We start from the raw sequence: 15,541 nt of genomic DNA on the forward strand, positions 1-15,541 counted from the left end.
ATATGATCCAGCAATCCCACTGCTGGCTATATATCCAAAGGAAATGAAATCAACATCTCAAAGAGACATCTGCACCCCCATATTCACTGCAACTTTATTCACAATAACCAAGTTACAGAAACAAACTAAGTGTCCGTCAATGGATGAATGGATAATGTGTGTGTGTGTGTGTGTGTGTATATATATATGTATGTATGTATATATGCACACACAATGGAACATTATCATCCATAAAAAAGAAAGAAATCCTGACATTTGTGATAACACAGATGAAACTTGAGGTCATTATGCTAAGTGAAATAAGTCAGAGAAAGCAAACACTGTGTGATCTTGCTTATATGTGGAATCTGAAAAAAACCAAACTCATAGAAACACAGAGTAGAATGGTGATTGCCGGGGGCTGAAGGTGGGGAAAATGGGGAGATGTTGATCAAAACGTACGAACTTCCAGTTATAAGATGAATAAGTTCTGGGGATCTAATGTACAGCATGGTGACTACAGTTAACAATACTGTATTATACACCTGAAAGTTGTTAAGAGAGATCTTAAATGTTCTCACAATCACCACCACAACAAAAAAATGGTAATTATGTAAGGTGATAGATGTATTAACTAACTTTTTTCTGGTAATCATTTTGCAATGTATACATGTATCAAATTGTCACATTGTATACCTTAAACTTACGCGATGTTATATGTCAATTACATCTCAATAAAGCTGGAAAAAAATCATTTAAAAAAAAGACATTTCTGGAAGGGAGTAAAGGAAAGTTTCATATCCTTTGAACAAAGAATTAGCTAACAAAATAAAAGGAAAAAAATCTAGGATCAAATGGAAGATTTAAATCCACTTCTTCGGTGATTTAAATGTTTACTTTTGGGTAAAAAAAAGAATATTCTGTAAGAAATGTAATTAATAGTCAAAGACTATCAGAAACACCTAAAGCCTATAGACTTTAATTAAAAGGAAGAAGTAATGGCTCAAAAGATGAAGTTTCTTTGATTTGAGGATAAAAAAAGAGAAAAAGCAAGAGACCATCAAGTGTCAAACATGACAGCATTAAAGAAATAAGAAAGAAACAGATATGTGAGTTCTTCATATATTGAAAGAAGGAAGCTAGGAAAGACACCCTTAACAGCAAAATCACTATTCAATTAGATTAAAAAGAATTTGGGGCATGTTTTACGTATCTGACCAAATAAGGATATTTCAATGATCTTACTGTTTGGGATAAGAGTCTTATAACTGGTAGAATTCCCTCCACCCCAGTCAAGATTTCTTTTTAATCTAATGACAAGACAAGTACATGTTAAATATGCCAACAGTATATATAAAACTGGCTGGCTACTTACCCTATCACAACCAGATTTTACAAATGCCATCTCTACCTTATAATTTTAATTGTAGGCAGAAATCACTGCTGAATTCTGTTTAATGCACTTTTGTTTACATACCCTAATTTGCCCTTTTAAAATTAAGGCATTTTCAAGGAGTCAGTACATTAGAATTTCATAATTTATATATTTTATAGAACTCAAATTAGACTGCCATATAGACAGAACTAGGCCTATGATGTTTGTTATATAAAAACAGAATTCTGAATTTCTATGATTGCTTCACATCTAAACTAATCACTTCAAACCGATTCAAGGTAAAAGATCTAAAAATCAAATCCTAGTTCTAGGCCTCAAAATTCAACACTCCGAAAGGAATTACAATACCACTAGCTTGAATATTTTATTAAAAGAATGTGATACAGTTAAGATAAAAACATATCTGCAGGAACCTCAAAAAAATAGAAACCTCATTGTCTAATTTATTTACTCTATGATCAAAATAACTTCTCCAAATGAAGTATTTGGCAATTTATATTACTAATCTAGTTCAATGAAGCTATGCAAAAGGTAGCAAAATTGGAAGAATCATTTTTGCCTATGTATTTTATGCCAACTATCTCCTCAACAATAATAGCTCACTAGCAGTCATCTGCCATATGTATGTCAAAATATAATTAAATCAACATCTTCCCTTTCCTTAAAAACCTGAATCTAAACTGCAATAGTCAGGATAACAGATCATGGTTTCAAAAAACATTAATACCAAAGTTGTCTCTTTACTATTTTCCTGCATTTACTCAACGCACAGTCCTATATTTTGAAATCCTGTTAGTGAGACAGTAGTCAAATATTACCTCAATTCTTACATTCAGGATAAAGAAGGGGGAGAGACAACTAATGTCTTAGTGTAGTCAAAAACGTCCAGCAAAAATTGTCAGGTGACAAGAGGATAATGTGAAAAACAGTGCAAACATTTGGAGAAGTAACCTCCAAAATAATTTTAACACTTCCTGTCTCTGAAAGCTAGAAGGAAGATAAACACCCTCAAAAGATCTGGGTTAAAATGACATAAGTGGGTTTTTTTTGGTGGGGGCGGGAGATGATTTAGCTTTTTGGACATATTCTTTTCACTTGAGAACAATCTCATAAACATTAATTAAAGAAGGAAAACTTACAACTACTCAACATACCAAAGAATAAGAAGCAACTAATCTGGTTGCTTCACCTTTAAAAATCTAGGTTGCCAATATCTCTACAACCAGATCAACACCCAGTAAACATAATTACTACTGTTTTTAAAATCTGTGACTGAACGTAAGTGCAGAAAACAATTAAACTCCTGTTAAAATGACCATAATTTGCTACTCGGTTTGTCTTTAACCAAAATATTTGTTCACAGACTATACTGAGAATGATTTGACAAGGAAAAGATGAGGATAAAATATACTAAATACTATCTGTTCTCAGTGAGACAACTCAAATTTTCAATATGGAACTAATATTATTAGTTATTGCACTTTCTTTTATCTTTTGGGCTTTTTGAAGCAAACTGTCTTACCCAATTACATACTTTCAAATTTTTCAATTAATAAAAATCTTTACAAGGAAACGATTTTAAAATCACCAAAAAGCCAAAGGACAAGATGTTCAAGACTTTAGACAGTATCTAAGAAAGAACACAATCAGGGAATGGCTTTGTCAAGGTGGGCAAAGTTCAGAATGGCAGAATTCCTTCCCTGTTGGAATGAATATACTAAAACTGCCGGTGGTTTGGTGGCTATCACTGGGTGCAGTAGTAAAACAGAAGGGAAAAGCCTGGCACAGAAAGCTGAATGGCCCAAAGAAAACCTAAGTGGTGACAAGAGCCTAAAGGCACATGCAGGTACGCATCTTTTATATTGGATGTGATACACTTACATGGCCCCTGTTGAATCTCTTGGGGACCAACAGTAAAGCAAGTTTAGAACTTCAAATCTTGAGACATCTATAGCAAGATGCTGATCCAATGTGGCTCCAAATATCTTCTGTTTTCCTGGCTCACCTGAAGAGGAAAAAACACTACAGAGGATGTGGGAACTGAATTTCTTTATGTAGTTTCTTCTAGAGCAACTGTCTGAAAGTTTTGGCCCAATCCTTTTTGAAGTCTGGAGATGAGACACTTGAGGGACTAGTGAAAAACAAAATTCACATGAAAAGGTGGAGTGAGACATCTAAAAGGGGAATACGAGAGCAAAAGATACTGGTCGTAGGTAAATCAGTGTTTCTAATCCTTAAGTGGGAGGAGGCAGAGAAAGGAGAGAAAAAATGCACCGATGTTTCTCCCTCCGCTCCCTCACCCCAATTGCTACTAAAATTTCACAAAGTACCTAAACTTTTTGACCGCAGTTAGGGAGTGAGTGAGCAAGACTACTTGGAAAGTTTAAGCGTTTTGTCAAGTCTCCCTCCCCTGGCTAAGTGGCATTATTAAGCAGCGGGGAGGCCTTTCAGATAATACTTTTTTTTCTAAGAAAAGATTCTGGTGGAATACAGCTTGAAACAATAAAGGAAGAGAAAAATAAATGCAATTTATACAAAAATGGAAGTCACAGGACAATATACCAGATTGACAAAGTTTATTTACTTCTGTTTTCCCAAAGGGGAGGGACTGCTTTCTTGTAATAAGAAATCAGAACAAAAAGTAGTTTCCAAATAATAGAAAATATTTTTAAACTAAGCAACACAAACTGCATGCTTCATCCCCTTAGGAAATATTATCCCTGGAAAGATAATCTTTAAAAAACTAAGAAGAGCAGAACCAAGTCTGATGTACATTATCACACAAAAGCATAAAAGTGGAGTCCATAAAATTAATTTTAGATTTTTTAATTAACTTAATTTTTTTCTTAAAACATTTTACCTAAATGTTGTCTTATCAGAGTTATTCTCCAGCATTCATGTAATAGCCTAGAATATAAAACAATTTTCTTTCCAAATATATTCCATTTTAACCAGAGTTTACTTGAACTATATCTGGTAAAGATACCAAAATTTTCTGAAAAATAAGATTGGAGAACCAATTAGATCCTTACCTGACGTGGCTGTTCATTCATTCGTTGTGGATCTGATTTCACTTTATTACTAGGATGATTTGTGACTTTGGTTACCGGTTGTTTGAAAATTGATGCTGTTTGTCTAATTGGCAATGTTGTATTCAAGTCTGGTTTACCCTGTGGATATAAGTGTGTTTTAATTAATCAATATTATATATAAATACAATCAGATGAATTTTTATTAATTCAATATGTATTACTTTAACTTGGATTATTCCAAACTTCTCAATCTCCGCATTTTAAATACTCTGAAGTACACTTTAATCACTTTATTATGTAAGACTTATGCAAAGTTTTCTCATAATAAAAAGCTTTCTGGGGCTTCCCTGGTGGTGCAGTGGTTGAGAGTCCGCCTGCCGATGGAGGGGACGCGCTGTGCTCCGCAACGGGAGAGGCCACAACAGTGAGAGGCCCGCGTACCAAAAAAAAAAAAAAAAAAAAAAAAAGCTTTCTGTATTCTTTTAAATGTAAGAAAATTCTCTATATTAAAATTCATAATTAATTTGATTAGCAAGATACTAGGAACTTTTAGGTGAACAAATATGTTTAAGGTTAGGTTACACAAAAGGAAGGTTTTCAGGACAATAATCGGAAAGCAGTCATTTCTACATTCTGAGAATGGAGAAAACTAATAGCGTACTTGACCATTAAAATATAAATAACCTCATGAGCTGTCAGGGGGCCAGGCTTACATAAAACCACAAAGGTTAACCTTCCCTTTTATATTAAAAAAAAGATAATTAGAAATGAAAGTTGTAATTCCACAGAGCTCAATTTAGAAAAATGTAATAAAATAAGGAAATATTCTTTATCTTTAATATTTTATAGCACATTTAATGCTTTTTAAAGAAAACTTAAAATTGAAGTTTCAGAAGGGCGAGCAACATACTTATATACTTTTAATCAACCAGTAAAAAAATTAAGTTATGCGGCACAGAATTGCTATTAAGCGCATTTGAAATACTCTAACATCAGGTGGGGGCAGAGGCGAGGAAAAAGAGAAAGAAAAAGAACAAAATGTGATTTAATCACTGTGTATTCTGAGTCTGGCAAAAACCTTAAAGGCTCAAATACACCTGAAAGCAATACACATCATATAATTTTAGTATAGAAGTATACTTGATAAATCATCTATAGGATATTCAATGGACTTTTATCTTTATAACTATCTCCAAAGAAAAATTATATCAACTTCGAGACTCCAGAACAGCAGTTCTCAACCTTGAGCATGCATCAGAGTCACCCAGAGGGCTGATTAAAACAGATTATTGGGCCTCACTCCCAGAAATTCTGATTCAGGAGGTCTGAGGTAGGACCTGGGAAACTGCATTTCTATTAAGGTCCAAGTGATGCTGATGCTGGTCCAGGCACCACACTTGGACAACTGCTGCTCTAAAACAAAAGACTGCAAGTTGGTGGCGGGGACACCAGGTCTAACCCATAGATGTGTTTTGTTCCGTTTTTAGTTTCTTTAGTAAATTAAGCCAACATCTACAAATAAAATTCACATAAAATGCATAATTCTAGCTTCTCTTAAAAACTCAAAGATCTAGAAATACTGGACTGATGTGACCAAAGCAGGCCATTATTTATTAGTAATGGCTGCCACTAGAGGTGTCAAGGTTTGTTCCTTTGCAAAAGTCTTCAATTCACATTTGCAAAGCTGTCTGAGCCCTACAGGTACTGAGTTTGTGATCTCTGCTTAAAGAATATCAGGATGACTAGAAAGGTAAGGATCACAATAAATTAATCTGATCATTATTACAATTACAGTATTATTTGGACTCACTATTAAAGATGCCTCTACCCCCAGCCCCAAACACACACACACACACACACACACACTCACACACACTGATCTTCTGTACCTACTGGGCATGCTCGTCATTTCTTGCACTCAATTTTCTCCCCATGTATGTGCTTACCTTTAAGAGACATATTCATCTTTAATAACTCTAATATTATTTCTCAGGCATTTCACTTTCTTATCTTTATGGTTTTCCAAAAAACTTAGAGGTGTGGAAACTTGACCAACAGGCTGCAAAATAACCACTTAGGATGCCATCTCTGAAAAGTGTGAGGCCCAGAAATGTGTATTTTTTAAAGCTCTCCTGGTAATTCTGTGATGCACAGGTTTGGATCCCTCTGATCTATGACAGCTAGAGCATTCTGAGGCCCTAAGTGAAGCCATCCAACCTATAATATAGTCAATATTCAATCCTAAAGAAGCTTAACACATAAATGCTTATGAAGAACTTATACTGTCACTAATTAGTTATAATTAGTATCTTGCACTAAACAATATCTTGTTTGGTTTTTAATGTTTTTGTTCTTTAATAAAGAACAATAAACTCTGCTGGTATTAGACAAAAGATGGCATCGGTAGACAAAGAAGTATATAACAACTGTTTGTATGAGCAAACACAGTCGAGCCTGTAAGATTCTCAATGTTACAAAGAATGACTGGAGGAAGCACAGACTAGGCTGAACTATTCAAAACTATAAAATCCTAAATCCACACAGATTGGAAGGAAGCATGGAACATGTAAAACGACCTGTGCTACAATGGTTAGATTGATATTTTTTTCATTAACTTATGTTTGTGGTGCAATTAATAAAAATTTATTTACTGGCTAAAAGTATTCAAAATACACCATTAACTTCCATTGTCTGACAATGAGACAATTCATTTCCCAGTGGCATGGAATGAGATTATTCAAGAGTGTGCTGCCTTGTTCTTCTGTTGATCTTATTTTGGTTTCTATTATTTTTTCTCTTTTAAACTGGCTTGAAAGCTCTGAAGACAGAAAGAATTTTTTACTAATTAATTTTGTATTCTACAGCAGTATCGTGTAGAATAATCTGAGAAGCTGGACGAACTGGTTTTCCCAGAAACTGTCACAAAAACAGTAAATTTTATTACCATTCTCCCCTGAGGACTGTCAAAGAGTCACTGTTAATTCACGCCCAGTTGTTGTCTGAGTTTTTCTAAATAACTACCAATCTGTCATGAACTTAGAGGAGTTATAAAGCAAACACTTTTTTTATGGGATAAGTTAAAGCTATTCATGTATTTGAAGTCTTCCCTTTCAATACAAGGAAAAGTAAAATAGAAGTTCCTTATATAATAAAACTAAACTGACAAACACACACATTCTAATAAAGTTTCCAACCTTTGATAAATATTCTCAGTATACAGGCTAGCGCTCAAATCAAAATTTAATGTATTTTATAATAATGTGTATATTAAGCTGGAAGTATTCAAATAACTCAAATAATTGTTGAGGGTTTATTCTATCCCCCTAGGATGAATACAAAAATAAATCTTTAAAAAAATTTTTAAACTTTTAATTCAACGCTTTCCAATAAATATGAGATGGCTCTTAAAACTCACAAAGGACAAATATACAATAAAAATTAATTTTTAAATTAACTTTTTAAAAATCAAGGAGAAAACAAATTTCCTTTTGAAAAGGTTAACAGTGACTGATACTAGAGCTGAGCATCAAATGTGGATCTGAACTTTCTAGGGGTGTGGATGAAAAAAGAAATATTAAATTACATAGATATCACACTCAGAAGGGAGGAAGCATACCAATTAATGAGGAAAACAAAAGCTGTCCTGGTATTAAACCTAGAAAAAAAATTAAAGACACTTAACATCACAACAAATATTTAGCAGATTTCAAATGCTTTTTCTTTTTCCAATGACCTTCCATAAAAGCCAAGAACATACTTAAAGGACAACTTAGTGAAGATGATTCTGAAAAGGACTAAACCAGTGTGGTCGGATTACTGTGTAAACTTTCAATGATCTAACGTGACTAAGGCTAGAAAAGAGGATAACTAAAGAGTTGATGCAGAGCATGTTTCATAAACCGGTCGTTTTCAAATACTGTTTCATTCCTACCCTTAAAACTTTTTTGCAAATATATATACCCCACCCACATTTTGAAGTATTTCACATTTTTTTCCCCACGGTACGTGGGCTTCCCACTGTTGTGGTCGCTCCCGTTGCGGAGCACAGGCTCCGGACGCGCAGGCTCAGCGGCCACGGCTCACGGGCCCAGCCGCTCCGCGGCACGTGGGATCCTCCCGGACCGGGGCACGAACCTGTATCCCCTGCATTGACAGGCGGACTCTCAACCACTGCACCACCAGGGAAGTCCTATTTCACATTTTAATGTAAAGAGTTGGGGAGCGGGAGTGGGGGAATGAATTGGGAGATTGGGATTGACATGTATACACTAATATGTATAAAACAGATGACTAATAAGAACCTGCTGTATAGAAACATAAATAAAATTAAATTAAAAAAAAAAGTTGGGGAGGATGAGCTTACTAAGGTATTTTAAATACTGACACTTTAATAATAAACTGTTACATCATGTTAAAATGTAGCTAACAGAATCTAAATATACCCACCATCAGCCATGTATACATATGCGGAGGCGGGGAGGAAGTGGGGGGGGGGGGATGGTTGTGTGATGAATTGGGAGATTGGGATTGACATGTATACACTAATATGTATAAAACAGATGACTAATAAGAACCTGCTGTATAGAAACATAAATAAAATTAAATTAAAAAAAAAAGTTGGGGAGGATGAGCTTACTAAGGTATTTTAAATACTGACACTTTAATAATAAACTGTTACATCATGTTAAAATGTAGCTAACAGAATCTAAATATACCCACCATCAGCCATGTATACATAAACAAAATCTTCAATAGTAATACATTTATTATACTCCCTTTTCCCTTTGAACTAACAATTCCATTCCCAGGATTATTTCTTATTTTAAACTTGAAAACCTTTAATTAATCATTTATACATCATAAAGTTATTTTTTTAACTTTCTGTGACCTTAAAGTTCTTAGTGATGAAAAAAAATTTTTTTCTGGTTTATTACAATTATTAGTATATAACTGACCAAAAATAGTAAATTGTACATTTTAATAAATAATTATTAAACATGAGATAAAAACTATACATGAAAATAATTTTTATTTAAAAATTAACTCCATAGCCTTAAAAGAGTAGTCCTAATTGCTAGAACAGAATAAGATTTAGTATCGATTCTATTCCTATTCTTCATTTTTCGATAGATATAACACTAAGAAACCTTGTTCGCATAAATGAATAGCTTTAGTCTGTCAATTTTTTGGACTTCGAGTTATATGTCAAAATATCACATAGCGAACCATCAAAAATTTCAATAATTGACATCTACATTAAGTCCGCTGCAAATTTTATTGCGGGCAAAGAACCGTACTAGTAGAAAGACTTGACAATTACCAAGTCATTCATTTTCTCAGTATCAACACCAGTATTTCAAATTGTCCCTTTACTGGAGGTCAAACATTTTATACCATGGTAAAAATGCACACAAGCGAGAAGAGTATTACTCTTCTATAAAATGGGAGACAGTTGACTATGGAAGAGGAACTGGGGAAAAAAGAACCTGTACCTCTACCTCAGGTACATTCTCAGAACCTAAGGATACAGAAATAATTCCTTTAAAACCACCCATGCTGTGTATACCACGTTAAGCCTCCACATAGCATAGTTTGAACGGCAGGAACTTAAACTATATATTCTAAATACCACTTTCCTCAGCCTGGCTTTGAAACAGTATGATAGTTCAGAACTGTACATATTGTATAACAAGCGCCTAGGGGATTCATTTTCTCTTTAAAATGCATGCAAATTTTGCATTTTATTTTAGAAATTAGCCATGTTTGTTTTAATGTTTTAATGTTGCTCTCCTACCCAAAATGCTTCAACAAAACTGGACACCTCCAATGGAATACTACTCAGCCATTAAAGAGTGAAATGTTGCTACGTGCAGCAACATGGATGGACTTGGGGGAATTATGCTAAGTGAAATGAGTCAGACAGAGAAAGACAAATACTGTATGATATCACTTGGATGTGGAATCTAAAAACTACAACAAACCGGTGAATATAACAAGAAAGAAGCCGACTCATAGATACAGAGAACAAACTAGTGGTTACCAATGGGGAGAGGGAAGGGGGGAGGAGCAATATAGGGGTAGGGGACTAAGAGGTACAAACTATTAGGTATAAAATAAGCTACAAGGATATACTGTACAACATGGTGAATATAGCCAATATTTTATAATGGCTATAAATGGAGTAACCTTCAAAAATTGTGAATCATATATTATACACCTGTAACTTATATAATATTGTACAGCAACTATACTTCAATTTAAAAAAACAACAAAAACAAAAGGAAAAAAGAAAACTGATCATTTAAGTATCATTTTAATTCTGCGGCTCTGCATATCCCCAAGAGATATTCATGCCCCAATTTGAGAAGCAAAGACTTTATTCTTCTAAGGTCACTTTCCTCATCTGTAAATGAGGGTAAATACAATAACTATTCATAAGATTCTTATAAAGATCAAACAAGATAATTCATGTATGATAATGAAAGCTCATGCAGCTTTCATTCAGTCACTGAACAAACACTGAGTGCCTACTATCTGCCAGGTACTGACCGTACGCTGGGTATAGTATCACTCACAAAACACCAAAATCCCTCAGAGCTTACATTCTCAGGGTAGGGATAAGACGACAATTAACAAAATAGGTGTAGAGTTTATAGTCACGTTGGCACATAAATTCTGAAGAAATAGGAGCTATTTTTATTATCAGCACTAACATGTTATTGAACGTGCTACTGAAATTTAGACACTTGACCTATTAAGCTTTCCCATAAGGAAAACCTCTGCTGCTTCACACAAAAAGGAGCCTGAGCGGTATCTTCAGGTCGAAACAAGATTATCCTCAAAACGTAATTTCGGATTTTCTCCAGAATATGCACAGTAGCCAACAGCTAATGCATTTCCACAAAAATCAAAAGCCAACAATGCAAAGTGCTTTACAATCCTTCAGTTTTTTATATAATTCACACACCATAACGTTCACCATTTTAAAGTATACAATTCAGTGGGTTTTAGTAGATTCAGAAGGTTGTACAAGCTTCATAGGTTTCTGCAAAAAGTAAAGAAAAATATACCTGGGATCTATGATTTTGTACTGAAAATCCACTTCATGTAATATCCTAAATGAGGAATAAGATATTACCTTTTTAAGGAGATCAATGGAATATTAAAAAAATAATGAAATGGGTGTACTATACTTTGAGCTCATTAAAAAAGGACATATAACTTGTAGTTAATTGAAGAAGTGGAGGTTTGAAATTCATCATTGAAATCAAGTTTTGAAGAGTTTTGTTGGAAAAAATAACTTCTTGGAGCTTTAGTTAATATGGGGTCATTAAAGGACAGATGGCAAAAGATTGTTTCAACCAGAACAGCTCTACTCAAACTAAGGCATCAACTGCATGGAATTCATTATCTCCTTTATGTCTGTGTTGGCACTAGCTGAGTACACATCCCTAGAATTATGGAAACAGTCACCCAAATCGTTTTCTGTAGGGCTTCATTCTCTCGTTGACCTAGAGTCTACAAAGTCAGCTAACTCTTCAAGACCTATAAAACTTGGCTAAATTCACTCAATTGTTGACAGAAAACCAGGCATCCAAAATAAATCTTGACAAAACCATACCATGGGCACCTATGTCCCCAAATCTACCTTCATTATTAGCACAAAGGCCAAGCCAGACCCTCCCAAAAGGTCTATTGTACTTTGATACCTTTGAGGTACTAACTTATAACATGCTAAACCTGCTCTCATACTGAACAGTATACTCTCATCTGCAAGTCTATCTGCTAACATGGCTAAAGTTCTTCTCTTCACTTTTTGCTTCCTAGCAATCTTTATACAATCCATACCTAAATACCTACCTCAAATCAGCCAAAAAATGGACCACTGCTGTTAGTTGTTAATAACTTGCTCATTATCTTCATTCATCAGCTAAAGATAAATAAATATCCTTTACTTACTTACTAAGGATATTTCTGCATATGAGAAAATCAGAAGTTCTCTGGAATACTAAATACGGTTGACCTTTGAACAACGCAGGAGTTTAGGCGTCAACCCTCCGCACAAATGAAAATCGGCATATAACTTTTAGTCAGCCCTCTGGATCCGTGGTCCTGCATCCATGGATTCAACCAACTGCTGATCGTGTAGTACTGCAGTATTTACTATGGAAAAAAACCTGCATATAAGTGGATGCATGCAGTTCAAATGTGTTGTTCAAAGGTCAACTTTAGTTCTAGTGTCTCTTGCTACATCTTACTCTTTCTTTATTCATTAAACGACCACTGTCCAAGGCATCATCATCCCAGCCTGGGTAAATAGCCTCCTGCTGTAACTGGCCCCCAGCTCCCATTTCTGCACCTCTACAGTACACTCTCCACACAGCAGCCAGAGAGCATATTGCTCCCTACATAAAGTCCACAAATAAGCATTCCATACCACTCCTTATGGTGGCTTCCCAAGTCCTGTCATTAGGTTTGTCTTCTTCCTTGACCTCACCAAGTACCCCTCTCCCACTCACTAACCTCCAGCCACCCTGGCCTACTTTCTGCCCTCATATGCTAAATGTATCCGGCCTTAAGGATTTTGCACTGGCTATTCCCTCTGCTTAGAACACTTTTCCCTCTGGTTTTTATAGAGCTGACTCCTTCTCATTCAGATCTTGGCCAAAAATCACACCCTCCAAAAAGCTTTCCTGATCACTCAGCCTAAAATAGCCACCTAGTCAATCTCAACCATTCTTACTTAATTTACTGTGTAGCATTTAATACTTAAATTGTGTATTAGTTTGTCATACCACTAGAATAATAAGCTCCACAAACACATAATCTTCCTCTACTATATTTCCAGAATCTGGAATAATGTCTGAGCATACAGAATGTGCTAAAAATTTTTTTGTGGAATAAATGATGCATAAAATGTCTGTTACATGTAAGGTCTTGCGTTATGCAGCCCTTTACTCCTGAATACTCTGTCAGCCTGAAACATACCCATGTTACGTTAAATGGAAATTATTAACTCAACATGGTCTACAATATCCATGTCAAAATTATTAAGCATAGTCATGTCTGTATAATATACCTCATGATTACCAATGTAAAATAATCCCCAGACTTGTTCCATTTATTACTATTTAACATGAAGTTATGCTTATAGATACACAGCCAGCCCTACACAAACATCCCATGGGAAAATAAATCCTCAGACAGTGTTTTTGGCAAAGTCACTGTCAATTATAGTGATGTTATACCATGAAATAATGGGAAATAAAGAGAACAAAAAATGTATAACTCAGCAGACTGCCAACATGAGATTAAGACATCAAAACAAACTATGTACATTGGCAGAAAGCATGCCATATTGCTCCTAGAGAGCCACGGTTTAGGAAAAATGTTCTTCATTATGGATCTGAAAACTTCGATCATCTCACGATAACTTACTGGCCATAACAACTTTTCATCTGTATAGTAAAATAACCTAAAATTTAGCAGTGGTCTAGACAAAGGAGACTGGTATGGAGATTAAAACCTTGGGCCAAAGTGTAAGGTCAATAGGACGTCAACAGGTAAATTATAGAGATGAGACAGGTGATCTCTTGGTTGCTACACCAACTCAAAGTTGGTGTAAGTTTAATTGGTAAGAATAATAGGACTTCCCTGGGACAGTGGTTAAGAATCCGCCTGCCAATGCAGGGGACACGGGTTCGATCCCTGGTCCGGGAAGATCCCACATGCTGCGGAGCAACTAAGCCTGTGCGCCACAACTACTGGGCCTGCGCTCTAGAGCCCACGAGCCACAACCACTGAGCCTGCATGCTGCAACTACTGAGGCCCGCACGCCTAGAGCCTGTGCTCCGCAGCCAGAGAAGCCACCACACGAGAAGCCCACTCTCCGCAACTAGACAAAGCTCTCGCGCAGCAACGAAGACCCAACACAGCCAAAAAATAATAATATTAATTTGGAGATAAACAGAGCTAATCAACTTGAATCCTAAAAAGTTTAGTGAGAATTCAGCCTGCCCCAAATGGTAAAACTATTCTCTCTTAGGGAGGTAAGCAAAGGTGTTTAAGGAGCCCGTACTCTGCTGAGTAGTCCTGTAGCAGATCACTCATGTAGGAGGCTGAGAACTAAGGCAGGAATAAAGCCAGTTCTTTGGGGGCTCAGAGTTCCAGAGAGGTCCTACCTGCCTAAGAAAGTTCTTCTGAGTTCATTTATAATAGTTATCTGGCAGAGGTACACGTACCTCCTTTCTAAAACGTCAGGACAATAATATTTCAAATGTTTGTATACTCTGCTCTAGCAATTATCAAAATTAATCCCATCACACCCCACATCCTATCTTCATAATAACCAAACGGCCAAGTCCCCCAGATCATAGGTCATCACCGAGTACTCATCTCCAAAATATTCTGTACATCCACGCCATAGTTCAATGGCTCTCAAACTTTTCTGACTTTAACTAAGAGTAGAAATATATACTTCACATCATGACTTAGTATACACAAGGGTGTGTATCACAAAAGTCACCTAAAATACTTATCCTTACTAAGTGGGATGGACACTATTTTCTATCCTACTGCATTTCATATCCTAAAAATTCCAGTCATGAACAATTACATTGATTTAACCATCTGACGTTTGAAAACCAACCCCCCACCTTACCCATCCCACCCCGCCGCCAGTCCTTGCACTATACACTCGAGTGACTGATCAGCAGGCTCTCCTATACCCTCAATATTTTCTTTAAACATTCTCTCAAGCTGCTGGGCTTACTGAAACTTGGCTGTCCCTCAAAGATCCTATCTCCCCTAAAGTTCTTTCAAATTTAAAGAGAAAGAGTTTTTTCTCTCTTTCTCTCTCTCTTACAACTACATATCTAAGAGCCAGGAAGTGGTAATTTCCTCCTTTCTCCCCATTTTTCTCAAATTATCTATTTTTCCTCCTCCAAAAACAGGAGCTCCTCTGAAGCTCATAGGATCTGACTACACTACTGTCTACCCTTTCCCCCTGCTTTCTCCTTATTCACTAAAGACTTTAGTTTCTGTTTCCTCTCCATCCCAACTCGTCCTCATTCTTTTTTTTTGTTTTTTTGCGGTACGCGGGCCTCTCACTGCTATGGCCTCTCCCATTGCGGAG

The 15,541-nt window shown here is 35.8% G+C and overlaps 1 protein-coding gene across 1 annotated transcript in view; it reads right to left on the reverse strand.

The window, feature by feature from the left end:
• MBD2 (methyl-CpG binding domain protein 2) overlaps window positions 1-15,541 on the reverse strand; it is a 75,613-nt gene that overhangs the window by 36,971 nt on the left and 23,101 nt on the right. Inside the window, exon 3 of the mRNA XM_007121290.4 lies at window positions 4,408-4,545. Within this exon, the coding sequence (XP_007121352.2) occupies window positions 4,408-4,545 (138 nt within the window). The remainder of the gene's footprint in view (window positions 1-4,407; window positions 4,546-15,541) is intronic.

This window comes from Physeter macrocephalus, chromosome 19 (assembly GCF_002837175.3).
Source record: "Physeter macrocephalus isolate SW-GA chromosome 19, ASM283717v5, whole genome shotgun sequence".
NCBI lineage: Eukaryota > Metazoa > Chordata > Mammalia > Artiodactyla > Physeteridae > Physeter > Physeter macrocephalus.